We start from the raw sequence: 19,285 nt of genomic DNA on the forward strand, positions 1-19,285 counted from the left end.
CCCTGGCTTGGCGGGTGCTGTCGACGCAGATGGCAATGCGGAGGTGGATGCTGATGTGGAGGTGGAGGTTGCCGTGGACGGGGGTGTTGGTCGAGATTTTGCCGGTTGCGCCGGGGGAATCTTCCGGGGAAGATGGTGTATCAGGGGTGAAGAAGAGCTGGACGAGTGTGAATTGGAGTGAGGGCGAGACTTTGTGGTGGACGGGCGGGCGCTGGGGACGTCGACGTCGGAGGCATTGGTAGGCGGTGACGAGCCTAGAGGAGACGGCTTCAGTGGTGAAGTCACATTGGCCGGTCGTGTGGTTGTTGACGTAGTCGGAGCGGATATGGCTGAAGGGGGCTGTCGTCTGGCGGGCACTTTCTTTGTCTTTGGCGGCCGGCCGCGCTGGGCAGTCGAGGTAGTAGTAGTAGTAGTAGTAGCAGCAGCAGCAGTTGTCGTTGGTGTTGTTGTGGCTGCGAGGGTAGGCTTGCTGCTGGCGACGATGCTGTTAGCCGCCGCCTCTTCCTCGTCTGAGTCGAGGATGAACTCGGAGGACTTGAATCGGTCCGCATCCCTCGACTTGAGCGACGCCGCAGAACCGGCCGCTGGCGTCTTCTTCTCTGTCTTCTTGGTTACTTTGCCCGTAAGCGTAGCAGCGGGCGTCGACTTTGGTTTGGGCCCTCGCTTGGAAGAGAGTGCCTTTTCCAGCCCTCCTCTCTTCTTCGCCGCCGGTTTGGCAGTTGGAGGGTGGTGTGAGATCGTCGGGGTTGTTGTGGTGGTCATGGACTGGTCTGGGGCCGCTGGGCCTTCGGACTCATTGCCGGTGCCGTACCCGCCTTCTTCTTGGACCTGTAGTCTAGACTGTTGCTGCTGTGTCTGGGCCTGGCCCTGGGGCTGGGTGCGTAGATTGAGCCGGGAGAGGACCTTTCCTTTTCCTCGCTCATGCTTGGGCAGCAATGTCTGCCAGAGCCGGTCTGCCTTGGAAATCCGCATCCGGTCAAAGGCAGAGATGGCATTCTCGATCGCCTCCGTCCTCTCCTCGTCTGACGGGTAAGGGAACGACCAGACATCGAGATCCTTGTACACCTTGTCCTTGAGATCGAACTTGGACCCGTCCAGCCGGTTGGGAGTGCACAGCTTGTTGGTCAGAGCGAGCACATCCGCATTGTTGCAGCGCGTTCGAGCAGCGAGAAACTTGGCCGAGACGGGCCGTATGGCGAGCAGGTGTATGAGCGGTGTCCGGATGGCCTCGAGGCGCTGGTTCTCCCGGTCCGTAGTAGTTGCAGCAGCCGCCGCCGGCGGCAGAGGCGAGAGAGGAACGAGGGCCGGGCTCACAGGCGTCGATCGAGAGGCATTGGCGTTCTTGAAGAAGCGCTCTTTCTCCTGGTCGGCTCTGCTGGTCGACTTTCTGGCCAGACTGGCGGCCTCTCTGCCCGTGGCCGACCTGCTGTCGCCGGCGCCCAGGGCCCGCATCTGGTCAATGGTAGCGATCAGGGGAGTCCGGCGAGACTCCTTGCCCTTCTCGAAGGCGTTGAGGCTGCGCTCGAGGTTTGTGAGGGCCTCGTCGGTGGCCGCAGTGGCCTCTTTGGCCTTCTGCACCTCCAGGCTATGGCTGAGCACGCCCGAGAAGTAGAGGCCTCCGTCTCCGCCGGCGGAGGCATCCTGGCTCTGGCTGCCGCCGTGCTGGTATATCTCCGAGCGAGAGGTCTGGGGATAGGCGTGGAAGGGGGTCGGCTTGCAGTTTATGAGCAGCGAAGGGTGTTTTCCCAGCCGCAGACGAGGAGCAGCGGCGGCTGGCAGAGACGGGTCGTTGAGCACCTGGAGCAGGTCTGCGAGGGTCGACTGGGGGAGGTTGAGCCGGAGGAACTGGGAGGAGGCAGCGTCGCGGTGCAGCGTCAGCCCGCCGTCCGGCACTGCCAGAGCCATCCTCGTCTCTTCGTCTCTTCGGCCGGTCGTTCTTCAGGGTCCTGGTGTGCTCTTCTTGCTGGTCGGTCTGTCGGGGGCGTTCTGGGTGCTTGCTGGTCCGCCGTCTGCTGCGAAGGTCGGTCTAGGGGGGATAGAGGCAGCTCGACATCCTAGGACGGGGCCAGCAGCTGGTCAAGCGGTCTCCTCTGAGCGCGAGCGAGTTGTCTGTCTATCTTGAGCGAGCGTAAGGCAGTGAATGTAGCGAGTGTAGAGAGCGTAGAAAGAGAGAGAGAGAGAGAGTAAGAGAGCGAGAGTGAATGCAGAGGAGAGGCAAGGCTCCCTGTCTAGTCGGCGGGCGGAAGAAGCAACGCTCGCGCTAAGAAGCCAACGCCCCGTATTTTTTTTTTTTTCTTTACAAAGACAAACAAGATAAAGCCGTCGAGGAGGATGGCGGAGCTGGTGAGTTGAGAGTAACAAATAGCAGCTGTAGGACGCCGTGATAAAGGATCCCGATTCTTCTTATTCTTCTGCTCTATAATAGCGATAGTGACATATAATAGAACCGCTTTGTCCTGGTGCTACCGGCCAGCCGAACGGTAGCACTTCTCCCTCATGCATGCATCTTCCCTTCTGAGAGGAGAGCCGGGCAGGCAGGCAGGCAGGCAGGCAGGTAATAATAGACAGCGCATATATGGAGTATATGGAGTGTTCGTCCAGTATTCACTCTGCTACTTTATGAGCACCGTCCTTCTGCTCCACTGACCGCCAGCTGCGTTTCATCTCGAGCCATCCATTATCCACCGACCAAGTCATCCTCCCTCGCATTCTGTGCCCGGTTCGCCCTCGTCGGGTCAGACTGACTTGAATGCCGCTGTTGCTGTTGTCCATTATTATTAGTAGTAGCCTGTCCGTCTGTCTGTCGCGTGTTGGGCCCTTACGCCGTGAAGAACCCAGCCTGTCCATCATCAGCATGACATGGATCAGTCAACCCGGCCGGACATGGGGGTTGGGGAGAGGAATATGATATGATACTCTCTCTCTCCTCTTCGCCCGTCCATCAATCAATGATAACTTAATAGTCTTTCTTCTTATTCTTCGTCCTTCTTTTCGTTCCTTTTTCTCCCTCCCTTTCTTCGCTCTCGTTTCTTCGCCCTTGTTTTTTTTCCTTTTATCGTTTCTCTGGCTGGACCGGCCCGCCTCCACTCTGCTTTGCTTTGCCTTTCTGTGCCCTGCTTGTTTTGCCTTTTTCTCCTTGGGCCTAGTTAGCTGCTGATCCGGCACTTCTCGACCAGACAAACCAGACAGACAGGGCCGATGCTGAAACCGAGGGCGAGTGCGGATGAGACGAGCTGCCACTGGACCAACCCGCTGGACACCCGTGGCATGCCATGCCAGCACAGTCTGGGACTAAGAGGGAGGAAAAGCAGTCACAAAGTCACTCAGGCAAGTCACTCGCGGCGTTGCAGTGCGGTCGTCCATGTCAATCACTCCGCTCTAGCAGCTGAACCGGACAAAACAGCTAAGCAAGAGCAGGTTGAGCGGGCTTCGTTCTTCCTCCTCCTTCAGCCAGCCGGGGTCTGTTCCATGGTAACCGAGTCGTGCAGAGGGATGTACCAGCAGACGGGGTGGCTTCCGCTCCTCTTTTTTTTTTCTTCTTTTCCTTTCTTCTTCTGCCTCTTGTTTTTTTGCTTCTTCTCCTGCATCTGCGGTATCTTTTCTTCTTCTTCACAGTGGCAAAGCTGCAGTTTGATTGCTGCTGGTAGGGCCGCCAGATGGCTGTGGCTGACGCTGTAACTGAGGCTGCAGTCAGCTGCAGAACCTGCACATCATCTCACTTACTTACTCCAACTCTCGGTAGCCGACCATTTCGACCTCCATCTCTCGTCGAGCCGCGTAGTTATTCTGTAGCTGATCGTAGCCTGTAGTCTGTAGCTGCGTAGTTGTTGTTGTCGCGGCGGAGACGTTGCAGCTTTTTCTTCCCGCACAGAAAAGGAACAAATCTCGCTGGACGGAGATAAAACATCATCACCAGCAGCAGCAGCGCCTCAAACAATACCCATAATTAAACAAGAATCCTCCAGCTGAAGGATCCAGATCATGCCAAACCTCCGCTGCTGCTCGTCTTCCTCCCTCTCGCTGCCCGCCGAGAGCTACATCTACCAGCTCTGCGCGGCCGGCCCGGCGTCCCTTGCAGCCATCTCATCAGACAACTCGCTACGCCGCTTCGACCGCAGCTCCCTGGCGCTTCTGCCGGACGGGCTGGCTAAGGAGACGCATGCGGCGGGCGTCAGCTCGCTTTGTGCTGCGGGTGATGGGCTGCTGGCGACCTGCGGGAAGGACGGGACGGTCAAGCTCTGGGACGCTCGCCGGGCTGGCGCCGTAGCTGTCTTTCAAGCTGGTACACCTATACCCCCTTATTGACTTAAGTATAATTGTACGGATGGATGCTAATTGGAGTAGATAAAGGCATGCCATTGCTCTCGTTGGCCTGTAATGCATCTTCTCATTCAATTGTTGCTGGCACGGAGCTGGTAAAGCCAGACGCCTTTGTCCTATTTTGGTATATCTATATACCCAGATATTCAACGAACTGTACGGACAACTAACATGAAATAGGGACACACGATCACCAGGGAAAACCTGTCGTCAGTACGTTGAAAGCCACAACGACGATGTCACAGAGGTAAAGCCCTATACTACTTCCATATCAACGCCGTGCTAACACCCATAACCACAGATACAATTTCACCCTTCTCGCCCTTCAATACTTCTGTCAGGCAGCACGGATGGCCTGGTAAACATATATGATACCACAGTCCCCGAGGAGGAGGATGCTTTAGTACAAGTAGTCAAACATTCTTCCATACATCATGCGGGTTTCATGCAAGATAAAGCCGTCTATGCCCTCTCTCATGATGAAATGTTCTCCATCCATCCAGTAACTTCTGCAGATGAAGACGATAGCCACGCTGATGAAGTCAAGGCCGCTGAATTTGGGGATCTGCGGCCGGTGCTAAAGGCAGAGTATGTGGTGCAGGTTCTGGTTGATGCAGCTGGGAGCTATGTTGCGTCCGGCAGGACAAGGTGAGTTCCCTCCTTCACTTCTGTACTTTCAAGGCCATGCTGATAAATGATATATGTAGTGATCGGAGTCTATCATTGACGCCGCTGGTGCATACTCCAAAGTTTCATTTTGAGCAGTCGAATTCGTGGATGCTGCCGGGCGCTCATGGAGAAGAAGTAGTTCGTTCAGTACTTTTTGACAGCGAGGTTAGCATCCTGTTTACTACCTATCTCTTCTATTTCTTATATACTAACTGCTACAGTCACGGACGATTTATACATGTGGTGAAGACGGCCATGTAAGGCTGTGGAAGGAGGAGTCTGCTTCATCCGCCGAGATTTCGTCTATACGGCCTACCAAACAGCGCAAGGAAAAGGGGTACAAACCTTACTAACCATCTACTAGGAAAACATCTTAAAAAGTAAGGATAAAGGGAAGGATAAAAGTACAAAATGGTATATATCGTTATAGACAAGACTGATAATCTACGCCAGTCTCACGCCAGCCTGGCGGTTCTTCTTCGCCGTGGCTCCCATAGCATTATTCATGCCTGTGTTCTGGCTGCTATCCAACGTACTCATAGCCTCCCTCTTCTTCTCATCCTCAATCTTCTTAAGATGCTTCTCAGTCTTCATCTTCCCACTTCCCTTGCCATGGAACTGGTGACTGAGATGCTTAAACGCCTCCTTCTGGTTCATTCGGCGGCCAAATTCATCAACATACTTCAGCTGAACATCAGGCTTGTACTCGCGGTTGAACACGTCCGCCATCGCCCGAGACTCAAGCTGGTCACGCTGCTTGTTCTCCCAGCGAGCATACTCTTCACGGTCCCGGGCAGACATGCGGTCAAGCTTACCCGAGGCTCTGTCTCGTTCTCGCTGAGCTCTAGCAATGCGTTCTGCTTCGGCTTCACGACGGCGTTTTTCAGCCAGGAAGCGTTGGCGATCGCGGTGCAGGGCGTTGATAGACCGGCCGTCCTGTTCACTCGCAGTCACAAGCCCGCGCTGCTTGAGCATGGCTAGAGTTGCGCCCAGGCCTTGGTCAAGTGTTGATTCTTCCTCTAGGCCGGTGGCCGTGATGTCTGCCTGTGGTTCTGCCGACTGTCTCTCCGGCTCTTCTTGTTCGACCACGGTGTACGCCGGCTCCATCTCCACATCAGAGGCCTCCTCTTCCACTGTGGGTTGTAGTGCATGTGGTGGATTGGCTGGGGTTTCAGTAGTAACAGCCGTAGGTTCACGCGACGCTGAGCGTGCACGTTCAAGTAGCGCAGGCTTCTGAAGATTGGCAACAAACTCTGAGGTTTCGTTCAAGATCAGGCCACCTTCATCTCCATCAGCTCCATCAACGTCCATTGCGTTTTGTGCTTGTTCTGATTCTTCTCTGAGCTGCCGAGCAAGGTCTTCAGGGCGAACTTTCTTTCTCTTCTTGAATGCTGCTCTCCGCTGCGCAGCTAAAGAAGCTTGTAGATCGTCATCATCGACAAATGAGATATCTTCCTGCGGCCGTTTAGCCGGGACAGTGGACCCAGCAGTCATCTTCTCCGGCCCTCCCCCGTCCATCTCCATCTGGTCACCATTGGTATCTGATGGAGCGGCGGGTGTAGACGTCTCCTCATCCTCCTCAACATGTCTCTTCCTTGTACTCTTGGCCTTCTTCTTCTTGGGTTTCTTCACTTTTATCTCCGAGGCATCCATGTAGTCCGAAGCAGCAACTTCTTTCTCCAGCAGTCCGTCCAGGTGAACAGGCTCCATCTTTAGCTTCGACGACACATCCTGCCGCTTGGCTTCCCTAGCCTGCGGTGTAAGCTCGCCTGACGCAAGGGTGAAATGTTTCCTCTTCTTCCCATCAATCTCTTCGTCATATTGTGATAGGATAGTGCCACTCCCATCCATATCATTAGGGTCATATGCCACTCGTTTCTTTTTCAGCGCCAGCCTCTCCTTCGTCTTCTCGCCCTCTCGCATCTGTATATTCTCCAGCTCGGCCCCTTCTTCCTCATCTTCGTCAATAGTCGTATCCTTGAGCGTAAGAACCTTCTCCCCACTCTCATCAAAGTCGTCGAAATCGCCAATTTCATGCGCAACTCGCACTCCAGCCAGGTCTTTCGAGGTATATTCCGCCATCTGCTGTTCTCGTTCCGCGAGCTCTTCAGCAAGTCTTTTGGCGCGCTCCTTTTCAATCTTCTTTTGTTTCTTCTTATGCTGCATCAGCCATGACCGTGTATCCAGCTCTGCATCATCACCACCTTCGCCGAGTCCCTTGCCCTCCAGCTTCGCCATCCGCTGCGCGTTCTCTCGAGCTCGTCGAATAGCATCTTTCCGGGCCTCTCGCTTCTGCTGTGCTTCACGCTCCTCCTGGATAGCTTTCCAGTTATCGTAGCCTTGTGCTTCTCGAGTCTCCAGTGTGCTGGCTGGCTCCTCGCCGTCAGACGATGCGGACTCATCGCCAGCTCCGGACTTGAAGGCTGGGCCATCGTTAGCTGCGCCGGGGACAGGAAGCGGCGCAAGACCGAGAGCAACTCGGATCTTGTTGTTCTGCTCGATAGAGAGTGCGTCCGCCATGGTAACGACCGTAGATATAACCAACAGCGTCAACTATCAAAATCCTCCAATCTATCAATCCGTCTTTCTTCAACTTTCAACTTTTGAAGCTTCGGTCGGTTGCCTTGGTGCTTATGTCATCACGGAGATGACTATTCTCCACTCCGAATATCAAAATATAAAAAACCGTTAAAATTCTCAAAATATTTTTTTTGGCTTTCTTCTTCTTCTTTTACCAAACAACAGATCTGTGTCTTGCGATCCCGTTCCATGAAGCTATTCGTTCGCGTCTAGTCTGAATGTGTTTCGGTCGTATTGCTTGACAGTTCGACGACCCATGGAGCCATCCATCTGGTGTATAACCGTTTTTCTCATGATGTCAATTTCCGGTCGACAGATCTCAGATGAAGATTCAGCGCCGGGATTATAACACTCTGCCTTGAGCCTCCTTCGGGTGAGCTCGGTGAGATGGCCCGGGCCTGCTGTGGGCGTCATATTCCATCTCTCTTTACCGATGGCCGTCGGTTGGTGAGGTTAGGGAAAAACCATGACAGCCAACATACAGTCCGCAATTCGAAGTTTTCTCTTCTCGTAAATACTTTTTCTCTGTGGCTAATAAATCGTTATCATTTACAACAGCTTCAAATGCCCCGTAACCGAGTCTACTACGCTCTTTGGACCTAATATTCCCAGCACTGTCCGACTGCCGCTCGCGATCTGTGTTCGTCCCGCGTCCTGGATCACACGAGCACATAGCCCGAGACTGGTAGCCTGAGCTTGAAGTACTAGTAGATCGTCTTCTGACTTTGTCTGTAACGCAACCTTCGCCTGGCCCTGTCTTTCCCAGCGCTTTAGAATAGGTGAATTCGGAGATTTGCTGAAGTAGTATTTGTAGCATGCGAGAGTCGCGTGGGAGCATTGTGCCGCTATCTTGCCTGTAACAAAAATGAAAATCACCAGTTAGCCAGCTGCCTACATGAATCCTATTGTAGTTAGGGGAAAAAAAATTTGAAGCTCATTGTGTTGGTAAAAGACATACCTTTGCCCATCCCCAAGTCCGTCCTCACGACCAGAACGAGTTTCACTTCATCTGTATTCCCCTCAAATGTCGCAAGCTCACCCTCGACATCGTCATCGTCTTCTTCTTCCTCCTCATCGTCCTCGTCTGCTATCAACTTTTCCTTTTGCGCATGACTGGGTGAGGATGAGAAAATTCCTATCGATGCGCCTTGGCCAAGATAATAGCCAATTACGCCAGTAAGGACCGAAGTAGCGATCACAAGTGCTGCCGTAGACGTAGGACGATCGACCGGAAGTGCCATGGTGAGGTAGTTCAAATACCTTGGTTATGCGACAGGATGGTGTTTGGTCGGAAGATTATCCGCAGACGAGATGTTCAAAGATAAGCTAAGCTAGCTAACCACAACACTGTAGAACAATAAAATAATGTTAAATTGTAACAAGACAAACAGAGCAGTAATTATTTACAGTATATAGCGAGATATTCATGATAGATTATGAAAAGATAATATAAATAAAATACATCTCAACCTTTTTAATAGAGGCTGCCGTTGGCTACGCGCAAACCTCGCACCACAAGTAGATAACAAGAAACAAAATGATCTCCATCCATTATCTACCCCCAAAAGACATTAATCCGACCAGAATTTTTCCCAAGGACGAGAAAGAGGAAACAAGTAGAAAGCGGCAGTACCGTTGGCAGCCTGACCTCGGAATAACCTGCTTAGAACAAATAGAACAAAGGCATAGGGGCATTAGGCTTAGTATTTATTGAGCGGGAGCAGGGGCGGCACCACCGGGAGCCCCTGGACCTTGGCCCGGGCGGCCCATTCTACGGCTCCTATTTTTGGTGGAGTTAGCGTCATTTCACGTATACATTGCGGCGAAAATAAAAGGGGAGAAATCTTACATCATGGTTCTGCTGATAAAGCTGATACCGACCATCATGGCCCAGCTGGGGATCATACCCAGGCAGTAGATGATATAGCCAACGGCCTCGTTGATGCGGTACTCGGCGGCTAGGCCATTGAATGGGTGGAACATGGTCTGAAGCTCAGGCTCTTTCTCCCAGAGCTTCTCGGAGTGTACTTTGTAGATATCGTCGGCGGTGACAGTGGTAGCATTCAGACGGAAGGGGTGAATGGGAGTCAATGGCTTCTCTTCGCCGATGGATGGCGTACTGGGGACCTGGATGTGCCATAGCATTGGTGGGCTAACAGACCAGATGGCGCAGAGAAGACCTTGGGCTTCACAGTTAAGACGTCCAAGGTTAGGAGACTTGGAGTCGAGGGCGAACTGGTTTTGTGATTCCTAAAATGCGCAAAGCGTACCGTTAGTACAACTGTGTAGTGAGCGATGGAATTTGCGCTTGTGCAATGCGACTAACCTTCCAGGCGCGGTTTGCTTGTCCGCATTGTCCATAGCAGGTCTTGTTACCACCAGTGACAAAGATCAACCATTCCTGTGGGTTTGATTGAGGTGCAAGTATATCCCTCCAATTGTCTGGGTTGAATTGGGCAACGGTCTTTGGCTTTACGACGGCAGCCTTTGGAGGAGCAGGAGTGGTAACGGGTGCGACAGCCTGGGGAACCTTTGGAGTAGGCAGCAGCTCCTTGGCTTGGTTGAACCAACCCTGGAGACGTTCCGCAAACGGAACCTGCTCTTGTGCCGCAGCGAGAGCCGGGAGTAGAATGAGAGTAGAAAGATGCATTATGTTTATGCTGTCTGTGGTATAGATCTTGCTAAGGTGTCCAGAACTCGGTATCCCCAGTCTAGAGTAAGGTCCACTGGGGCGGAGAGGGTAGAACAAGAGGCAAAGAGGCGTCGATGGATTGAAAATGCGTGGATATCAACGTAGCAAGCTGGAGCTGACTGTGTGCGACGATATTCGAGCTCAAGTTGATGCTGTGCTTTTCCTTCTCGCTCGTCCCTTTGTCTGAATACTTTTTTTTTTTTCTGTTGTTGTTTGTTGATGATGAAAAATGACATTCGCGATGACAGCAGAATGAAAACATAAGGGGGCTTAGTAATAGATTAATAAGACAGCTATAAACTCGATTGGTAAGTTCTTAGTAATATAGTTTTTTACATAATATCTTAGTCATGTAACATGTGAGCTTGTTACCATTTTGGGAAGTCTTCTTCTCGTCGTCCATTTTTATTTTAACGACATCTCATAAATTGCTATGGAAGACAAAAAATTGGCCGAGAAGAGACGACGAAAATGCAGCTTGATAGAGTGGTGTCGGCCTGTTTCCGCGTGCTAAAATGGAGGTCAAAGTGCTCGCGGCTTGTGCGGTCGGTATTGGATTGTAATTTATCCACCCAACAGCCGCGGTCGTTTGGCAAAGCGCGCAGTTTTACTGGTAGCTGGCATACGCTAGTATGGCCAGTACAGAAAATTCTTTCCTGCGAGTACATTTTTATTACACCATGGGAACCAGGGTTGCTTATCAGAGCAAGAATCGAGTCATCGATGGATCTTTTTATCTTATTTTCTCGACTTTTTGTCAACCAGACTTTTGACTCTCTTTTTTTTCCCTCCTCTTGCGGTCATATTTCGATCATTTTATTTTATAAAGGAGCTGACCCCTGATAGAAACATCGATTCAATATCACCCAGCTCCTCTATCTTTGTTCTTAGCATTAGCTTAGAACCCCCACGTCAAGATGGCCACCGATACCGGCTCTCGTCCTTGCTGTAGCAGCCACACAAGCGATGATAATAATACCAATGGAGTCACAATTGCACCAAATGGTATGAGCATTTCACAATTCAGACCGAGAAAATTGACAGCCATTTACTGATAATTATTCTCATTGTAGGCAATCATGAAGGCTTCACCGCAGTTCAGACCCGCCAGAACCCTCACCCACACATCTCAAGAAATCCGTACGGCCACAATGCCGGTGTGACAGATTTCCTCAGCAATGTCTCGAGATTCAAGATCATTGAGAGTACTCTAAGAGAGGGAGAGCAGTTTGCCAATGCCTTCTTCGATACTGAGAAGAAAATTGAAATTGCAAAGGCCCTGGACGATTTTGGTGTAGATTATGTGAGTCATGACTTTCTGGAGTTCACCCAGACATAGACATTGTTTAACTGACCAAAGTTGTACGTCAATAGATCGAACTCACCTCGCCATGCGCCTCTGAGCAGTCGAGAAAGGACTGTGAAGCTATCTGCAAACTTGGATTGAAGGCAAAGGTATTGCCGCTGTCTTTGCATCGACGATGCTGTTTCACTTCGCATGGACTAACACTGAAACATAGATCCTCACACATATCAGATGTCATATGGACGATGCCCGGATAGCGGTAGATACTGGTGTCGATGGAGTGTAAGATAATTCATTCCTGGGCGACCACTCTGTCAGTATCTTGCTGACTCAGGCTAACGCTCATTAGCGACGTTGTTATCGGTACTTCTTCCTACCTCCGTGAGCACTCTCACGGCAAGGACATGACCTATATCAAGAACACCGCCATCGAGGTCATCAACTTCGTTAAATCCAAGGGCATTGAAGTCCGCTTCTCAAGCGAAGACTCCTTCAGATCAGACCTCGTTGATCTTCTCTCAATTTACTCTGCTGTCGATCAAGTAGGTGTCAACCGTGTTGGTATCGCCGACACAGTTGGTTGTGCCTCCCCACGCCAGGTGTACGAGCTCGTCCGTGTGCTGCGTGGTGTTGTCAAGTGTGACATTGAGATCCACCTGCATAACGACACAGGATGTGCGATTGCCAACGCATACTGTGCCCTCGAAGGAGGCGCCACGCACATTGATACTTCCGTTCTAGGTATCGGTGAGCGAAATGGTATCACCCCGCTTGGTGGTTTGATGGCCCGTATGATCGCCGCGGACCGCGACTATGTTCTCAGCAAATACAAGCTGGAGAAGATCAAGGATATCGAAGACCTTGTCGCTGAAGCAGTCCAGGTCAACATTCCCTTCAACAACCCCATCACCGGTTTCTGTGCCTTCACCCACAAGGCTGGCATCCACGCCAAGGCCATTCTTAACAACCCCAGCACCTATGAGATTATCAACCCGGCCGACTTTGGCATGACACGTTATGTGCACTTTGCCTCTCGCCTCACAGGCTGGAACGCCATCAAATCTCGAGCTCAGCAGCTCAACCTTGACATGACTGATGCACAGTACAAGGAGTGTACAGCCAAGATCAAGGCTCTTGCCGACATCCGGCCCATTGCCGTCGACGATGCAGACAGCATCATCCGTGCATACCACAGAAATATCAAACTTGGTGAGAACAAGCCGCTTCTAGAGTTGACTGAAGAACAGACGGCAGAGTTTGCTGCGAAGGAAAAGGAGCTTGCAGAAAACGGCGTTGAAGTTTCGGCATGATCGATAGTCGAAATGCAGTCGGTTTGGAAAACGGTCGCGCCATTCTTCTCGGCCACGCCTGCATGGTAATCTCGTTGGTACGTAACTACCTCCAGGGCGAGCGAGCTGGGGAGAATCAAGACCAAAAAAGAAGGTCATGGATATGGTATCAATTGAGCAATTGGTGTCCTTGGGCGTGCATAGGAAAAATTAAGAGAACAGGCACCGCGGCAGCCTTGGGAGAGAACGAGAGGAAAATGAGGGACAAAGGTGCGGAAATACGAGATTTCGGCCTGTATCCCTCCTCCGCGCATACCCTAGTCCTCCAAGTGTTTTTTTCTTTCTTTCTTTTTCTATCTTTTTTGTAATTATCACTTTATTTGTCTCGCCTTTGGTCCGGCCATAAAAAATATCATCTTTTCCCATCATACCCTTGAACATCTTATTTATCCCCGATTTTTTTTTAGTAAAATGGCAGGTACTTACTACTCTTGACAGCCTGGTCCCCCGCTATATCTCCCGCACTCGCATACAGAGTTCGAGCATGCCGGCATATTGGATCTCCACAGGCGGCTTAACGTCGCTCTTGGGCATGGAGATTGCTTGATTTGTAAATTGCCGAGTGTACTTCGTAATTATGCCTTTGATCCATTGATTGTGCAAAATTGGGCTCAGCCTGGATGCAACAAGCGCAATGAAAGCCGACAAAAGCCTCTTTTCCCCCCCGAAATCTCTCACCTCCGGGATTAGAAGTGAGGCAGGCTATATTGTATGCGCTCCACACCCTATCAGCTACTATCTAGTTGTCTTCCGGTTGTTTTGCATAAGCAGCCCAGGTATGGAGTAGTTAGTAAGATGAGCCGGTGCCTCCAAGGTCCCCCTTAGGCGTTAACCAGCTACGTCCACGTATCTTTCAACTCTAGTATACTCAATCTCAACGCAAGGCCCCAATCTTCTGGGTTGCGCGCCTTAATCAATAAACGTGGAACGACGCTGATTGATGGCGGTCGATCCACACTAGCAAGGCTGTCTTACGCCTTCGCACAGCTGCTTTCAGGATGCAGCTAGGCAGTCGATGAGAGGCGGCTAACCACTCCGTGATGAACTAGGCATCACCAAACAGCAACTACGCAGCCCGGCTGCTCAGAATGCTGGTCTTACTCATGGAAACCAATAGTCATCCTACGATATCCTCCCGGGCGCTTCCATCCGCAGAGTCAGCAACGTTTCTTGAGTCCTCATTCTTCTCACGCAATGGCGCTCAGGCTGCGTTGCCGTCACCCGCCAATGTACGTGAGCAGAGTGCGATACAAGGCCCTGCATCACAGGCCAGAAGAGACTATGGTTTCAAGCCGGTTCGCTACGAGCATCTGGGCTTAATTGTCAAGTACGGACGTGCTCCAGAGGTGACCATTGCTGAGGGCCAGCTACTCTGGGCGGTCCGCCGGACCTTGCCCATGGTGCCTGCCCCTGAAGTGTACAGATGGGCTCACGATAAGGGTCAAGTCTTCATCTATATGGAGCTGATAAAGGGGGTTACGCTGAACAGCGGTGGGGCTCTCTAGGTCCGGCTGAGCGAGTAGCGATATGTGAGCAGCTTCGTGACATTATCCTTGACTATCGCAGGCTACGACATGCACCAGGTGATTTCTTCCTTGCTAAGTACACTCTTGCACTCATACTTTACGTCTATTGTGAATCATGAATCGTTGCTTACTTCTAAATGAAAAAAGGGCATATTAACCGTGAACCACTTGGTGATGTTATTTTTACCAATGCAAGACTGCCTCCCGCGGGGCCGTTCAACTCCGTTGCGCAGCTTCACGACTGGCTGACAATGGCAATAAAAACACGCATCCGCCCTCTCTGGCCAGGCAAAGAACTGTCCGAAATCCCAGACCCTTATCGAAGTATGCTACCAGATGATGCGAAGGTTGTTTTTACCCACAGTGATCTTCATCCAAGCAATATCATGGTCTCTGAAACCTCTAATAAGATAATTGCGGTTATTGACTGGCGGCAATCAGGCTGGTATCCTGATTACTGGGAGTTTTGCAAAGCCGAATACACAGCCGAAGTATATGGTGAATGGATGAACACCTACATTCCAATCTTTCTCAAAGAACCCGAATGTCTCGACGCCTGGGAGTTTTATCCGAGATTCTTCGGACACTGATACGATGGTTCTCAACAGCTATATTTTTAAGCATTTCATAAAACAACTCGGTATTCAAACATCCGGTTATCCTCATGCAGTTCGTCATTATATGCTTTGGGTCATATGTGAAGAGATCCCAGCAAGAGGCATGGGTGAGAAGATGTGGAATTCATGCATTGCCTAGTCTCCCAGCCCCCTTTCATTTGACGAGGGCAGGTCGACACGGATGTTGAAGAGGGTCTCCCTCCTCCCTAGTTCAGCATAAAATGCTCCATAGATGCAGGTCTCGCTAGTTCGTTCGTTTCATCCCTAGTTATACATCTCAATAGCCGATAACTAAGGTGGATAGAGAAAGTGAAATGACGTTCGACGGCAGTTAGCTAACGGGTCGAGAACAAAAGGGAGAACCTAGATCTCCATCTCCGTCCACTATAATGAGATAAGATTTGAAAGAGACATCTCCTCGGAAGCCAGAGAGGGACTCATATTAGCTCCCGTCAACCCCTTGGATGGCGATTAGCTATCGGGTGTTCCCCATTAGACGAAGAAAAAAGGAGCTAGCTTATTGACAGTACACATGGGAAGACAGTTGATACGTGGTTCTGGGGCGGCGTGCGCCCCCGTCATTCCTCTGCGCCTTTCCATCCTTCCAGGAGTCCCGGACTGCATATGGATATCATATCTTGCATGGGCTATCTTTCCGGTGACAACGCGGCAGCAGAGAGTTGCATTGGAGGTACAACCCCCAGTCCAGCCACCTAATTATTTAAATTCGTCCACCGCCATCTCAGAAAGGAGGGGAGATCTTCTCGTAAACTGGACAGCGGCTAGGGTAATATGCAATTGGGACGTCGTTGTACGGAGTACGTCAGTTCCTTCAGTTCGAACCCATGCACGTACATTTCAAAGAGATAGCTACCCGTCATATTTTATGCAAGCTTGTGAGCCCGTCTGCTCTTGGGTTGAAAGATAAAGTAATTTCAATTTGTACGGAGTATGAGCCCCGGGAACCCCAGAAATGGACGTAAGTAAGGGGGCGCTGGACATGCTGTCCCTGTAAGCGGACGGCAAGTAAAGTCGACATGCATTGCTGCATCATAGTGCTGCGTCGAGCGTACGCTGTACCGTTGCAGGCCTAGCTCCGTGTCGTTCGCTTGCCCCGAACACATGTCCTGACAGGGCCTAGAACGTCGTTGCTCCGTTAGTCCCAATGGGCTTGTTGGAATACTTTACGAGATAGTCAAGTCTCCCGCGCATCCACCGACGCAAGAGTCTCCTTTCTTGCTCAGCGTTGGACAGGTTCCACCCTTAAATGGAGGTTAAAATGGACTCGGGCCAGCAAAGAAGCATCTTTGAGGAACAAGACTTGCATGATCTCCCCTCTTTAGGAAAGAATAGACTGGCTATCCCGCGGCGTTGCGACCAAATATGGGGAAAAAGAAAAGGCGGATTTGAAATATTGTATGTCGACATGTGTTTAACCTTTCCTAGCGAGGGATCATCAGTGCACCGGCGCAGCCTTGGCCTACGTCACAAATCGGGTACCAAACGTCGACATTTGCGGTAAAAGAAAAGGGGGGGTTGGTGACAAGACTGAGAAAAGCGTGAGAGAAGAGGTAACAATTAATATGCAATGAGACGTTTCAACTCTGCATTGCAGTCGGTTGCTGGATGCATTAACGCCGGCCCGGTTTCATTGTCTTTATTCGCAACCCCCTTGCCGCCAAGGGTGACAACTGTCCACGCTATCACATAAGTAGCAAGGCTGCGGATATAAAGCAAAAAGTCTGTCTTCATCAGAGCAAAAAACCGAGGTGTGGAGGAGAAGGAGCCGTTTACATCATTTTTTTGGTGGATAAAAGAGGCGGTTTGAGTCCACCATATGGTTTGTCGTGCTGGGGATGGATCCTAGCCTAGCCTCCTCGGCTTTCTTCCATTGGCTCTTGGCCCCTGGATCGGAAAAGAGGGTATCATCGTCTTGTCGTCATCATGCATGATAGCGAGTCTGACGTCCGTTTTGCTTTTTACATCTGGCTCCTAGACTCTCTTTTCTTTTCCTCAGGTTGTTTTTCTTGTAGTTGCGCGAAAGAACAAAAAAAAAAAAAAAAAAAGATGACACAAGGCGGCCCAGTCGTGATGACAGTTTAGAGAGTCTCGGAAAGGAGCCACATCGAGCCATGTCAGCCAGCGCACCCTCTCCGTATCTTGTGTGAACGGATACATCCATGTAAGGTCTTGAGCGGCTCACCACACGCGACCTTTCCGCCGGTAAATGTACGAAGTATATGTTGGTCTTTTGCATGAAGAGCAAGAGACAACGAGCAAAAGGACGTGCGATAATATCGAGGCAGAGATGGCCCGCCCCACCATAAAGTAGCTCCGATTTCTTTCTTTTTCCTTCACCAATCTCCTCCCCCGTTTCCCTCTTGCTCTCCCTTCATGGTGTTCTGCCAAAATTCAGAAGTTTTGACTGACGTGCAGGAAGGTCCAACGTGGATGGGCCAGACGAGAGAGACAAACCCCCGTGCAACCAAATGAGTTGTTGATCAACGCCTAGTGCGGTATATACGCTCTTTAGCCCCCTTTCCCTTCCTTTTTCCTCTCATCTCCCTTCGTGTTTGTTGAAGGCGGCTGTTCCGTACTCCAAGCGTATATAGAGAGGTTGACTGCTGGGCTCCGGCTGTACCCCAGGCGGCCTCAATTCCCCTCCACAGGGTCATGCAGTGCCAGCTAGCTAAAATATTGACGCCCAAGCCCTAGTAGTTGGGCCGGGGGAAATAGGAATGGTCAAGCACAGATGATGCCTCTGATCTTTGGTACGCCGTGTGGAGAAGCACGAAGGAGATGCAACCATCGGATCAGGGCCCATTTCCAGGGCCAGGTCCGTCTCTTATAGGATGGCAGTTGTTTCATTTCGTCCGTTTCCAGAGCAATTCCGATGGATAGAGGAGGGGTCTTCCATATCTGCTGCCATATCGAGCCAGACTGGCGGGCGTTCCAGGGCAAGCTTTAGAGCGAAGCAACTATGAAGCAGACCGTTGACTGTAGGCCGCAGGCTGTCGGCACTCGTAGGCTCCCGTAGGCATTGGCGTTGTAGGCGTGTGGGTGAGCGAGATGGTTGAGGTGCTGGGAGGAGGAGGATGAAGTCATCCATGGGCGGTCGTTAAAGGGGAGGAGGGAAGTCAGTAATACCTCAAAGATCCCCACCAAACCGCAACTAGACTGACTAACTGGCGATCCTCCCCTCCTCGTCCACCTCTCCTCCTCCTCCTCTTCTTCCACACCTCACACCTCTCACTCTCAACACTTCAATCGCTCACACGTACACCCTGCCTCTCTCGTTCTCTGCATATTTTCTGCAGCATTCATCTGGTCTGAGTGTGTCTAGACGTTTTAGGCGCCATCACTGCTCGCTGGCGACGGCGTTGTCAGGACACTGCCTGGACCGCTGTTGGCTGCAGCTATTACACCAGCAAAAACCCCGAAGAAAATAAAAGTGACCAAAAGACCGATATAGAGCAAAAGAAGTCCTGAGACTTCTTTTCTATTCAAACAAGCAAAATCAGTGGGCGTTTGCAGCGTGCTTTCTGGCCGCCGTTTGAGTCCCAGGTTATCATACAGCACCAGTGCTTCTCGACACCACTGTACCAACGTGGTTCTGGGATCTTTTGGCTTGCATCTCGCTCTTTAAGACGCCCAACCCTCAATCCCTCCAAGCTTATCATCGGTATGCATACTCTGTCCAAAAAGCAAAGAGAACAAGAAAAGAAAAGAAACGGCGGAGAGAAGAGAGCAGCAGCAAGGGGACGCAGAGAAAGAAAACTTTAAGAGCGTATAAATTCCCCTTGGGTCTTTTTTCTGACAGAATAGACAGTGCAAACGAGACGGATCCTCTTGAATGGAATAGATTCTTCCGCTGGAACAAATTGATTGTGAGTGGTATTTCCTTCTGCATATCTTCTGCATGTTTGTTTTGATATCAGGAGCCCCAGCAGGGCCGTTTATTGATATTTTATTTTTTTTTTATTTTTTTTTTTTTTGGCTTTCATTTTCTTCCTTTTCTTGAATTCCTGCTTAACATATGTTAGTTACTGTGACTTGTCCCATTTTGGGTTTTTTTTTTTTTTTTTTTTTTTTTTTTTTTTTTTTTTTCCACTTGAAGTCTGCGTTGCTTCCCAAGTCACTCTTCAACTCTTTCATAGCAAACACTTACTTACCTCTTTGATAGATACATTTATTTGATTTTGCTTCGCTTGACGGAGGTTTCCATT

The 19,285-nt window shown here is 50.7% G+C and overlaps 8 protein-coding genes across 15 annotated transcripts; 5 read left to right on the forward strand and 3 right to left on the reverse strand.

The window, feature by feature from the left end:
- Positions 1 to 140: 140 nt before the first annotated feature.
- TERG_07121 (uncharacterized protein) lies at positions 141 to 2,184 on the reverse strand (the record flags this gene model as incomplete). Its single annotated transcript, XM_003232224.2, has 2 exons — positions 286 to 2,184; positions 141 to 254 (listed from the first exon to the last, which is right to left on the reverse strand). Exons 1-2 carry the CDS (start codon positions 1,903 to 1,905, stop codon positions 141 to 143), a joined length of 1,734 nt encoding a protein of 577 aa, XP_003232272.1. The 5' UTR covers positions 1,906 to 2,184.
- Positions 2,185 to 3,981: 1,797 nt separating this feature from the next.
- Positions 3,982 to 5,342, forward strand: TERG_07123 (uncharacterized protein; the record flags this gene model as incomplete). Its single annotated transcript, XM_003232226.1, has 6 exons — positions 3,982 to 4,282; positions 4,345 to 4,444; positions 4,501 to 4,567; positions 4,622 to 4,968; positions 5,028 to 5,154; positions 5,211 to 5,342. The coding sequence occupies 6 exons, from the start codon at positions 3,982 to 3,984 to the stop codon at positions 5,340 to 5,342; spliced, it is 1,074 nt and encodes a 357-aa protein (XP_003232274.1).
- Positions 5,343 to 5,400: 58 nt separating this feature from the next.
- TERG_12516 (uncharacterized protein) lies at positions 5,401 to 5,970 on the forward strand (the record flags this gene model as incomplete). The annotated part of the gene is made up of 1 exon (XM_047751462.1): positions 5,401 to 5,970. One exon carries the CDS (start codon positions 5,401 to 5,403, stop codon positions 5,968 to 5,970), a length of 570 nt encoding a protein of 189 aa, XP_047607147.1.
- A 2,148-nt stretch (positions 5,971 to 8,118) lies between these two features.
- Positions 8,119 to 8,810, reverse strand: TERG_07125 (peptidyl-tRNA hydrolase; the record flags this gene model as incomplete). The annotated part of the gene is made up of 2 exons (XM_003232228.1): positions 8,119 to 8,423; positions 8,528 to 8,810. The coding sequence occupies 2 exons, from the start codon at positions 8,808 to 8,810 to the stop codon at positions 8,119 to 8,121; spliced, it is 588 nt and encodes a 195-aa protein (XP_003232276.1).
- Positions 8,811 to 9,074: 264 nt separating this feature from the next.
- On the reverse strand, positions 9,075 to 10,850 carry TERG_07126 (uncharacterized protein). 2 transcript variants are annotated; one of them, XM_003232229.2, is made up of 3 exons: positions 9,896 to 10,850; positions 9,419 to 9,819; positions 9,075 to 9,349 (listed from the first exon to the last, which is right to left on the reverse strand). In XM_003232229.2, the coding sequence occupies exons 1-3, from the start codon at positions 10,217 to 10,219 to the stop codon at positions 9,277 to 9,279; spliced, it is 798 nt and encodes a 265-aa protein (XP_003232277.1). In that variant the 5' UTR covers positions 10,220 to 10,850; the 3' UTR covers positions 9,075 to 9,276. The 2 variants fall into 2 exon arrangements, with proteins under 2 accessions (XP_003232277.1, XP_047607148.1); XM_047750331.1 differs by lacking the exon at positions 9,075 to 9,349 and having other exon boundaries at positions 9,388 to 9,819.
- A 6-nt stretch (positions 10,851 to 10,856) lies between these two features.
- Positions 10,857 to 13,284, forward strand: TERG_07127 (homocitrate synthase, mitochondrial). 7 transcript variants are annotated; one of them, XM_003232230.2, is made up of 5 exons: positions 10,857 to 11,266; positions 11,335 to 11,564; positions 11,636 to 11,716; positions 11,782 to 11,849; positions 11,917 to 13,284. In XM_003232230.2, the coding sequence occupies exons 1-5, from the start codon at positions 11,179 to 11,181 to the stop codon at positions 12,875 to 12,877; spliced, it is 1,428 nt and encodes a 475-aa protein (XP_003232278.1). In that variant the 5' UTR covers positions 10,857 to 11,178; the 3' UTR covers positions 12,878 to 13,284. The 7 variants fall into 7 exon arrangements, with proteins under 7 accessions (XP_003232278.1, XP_047607151.1, XP_047607150.1 ...); XM_047750334.1 differs by having other exon boundaries at positions 10,857 to 11,564; XM_047750333.1 differs by having other exon boundaries at positions 11,335 to 11,716.
- A 720-nt stretch (positions 13,285 to 14,004) lies between these two features.
- On the forward strand, positions 14,005 to 14,421 carry TERG_12517 (uncharacterized protein; the record flags this gene model as incomplete). The annotated part of the gene is made up of 1 exon (XM_047751463.1): positions 14,005 to 14,421. One exon carries the CDS (start codon positions 14,005 to 14,007, stop codon positions 14,419 to 14,421), a length of 417 nt encoding a protein of 138 aa, XP_047607155.1.
- Positions 14,422 to 14,579: 158 nt separating this feature from the next.
- Positions 14,580 to 15,032, forward strand: TERG_12518 (uncharacterized protein; the record flags this gene model as incomplete). The annotated part of the gene is made up of 1 exon (XM_003232231.2): positions 14,580 to 15,032. One exon carries the CDS (start codon positions 14,580 to 14,582, stop codon positions 15,030 to 15,032), a length of 453 nt encoding a protein of 150 aa, XP_003232279.2.
- Positions 15,033 to 19,285: the final 4,253 nt, after the last annotated feature.

This window comes from Trichophyton rubrum (assembly GCF_000151425.1).
Source record: "Trichophyton rubrum CBS 118892 genomic scaffold supercont2.9, whole genome shotgun sequence".
NCBI classification, from domain to species: domain Eukaryota; kingdom Fungi; phylum Ascomycota; class Eurotiomycetes; order Onygenales; family Arthrodermataceae; genus Trichophyton; species Trichophyton rubrum.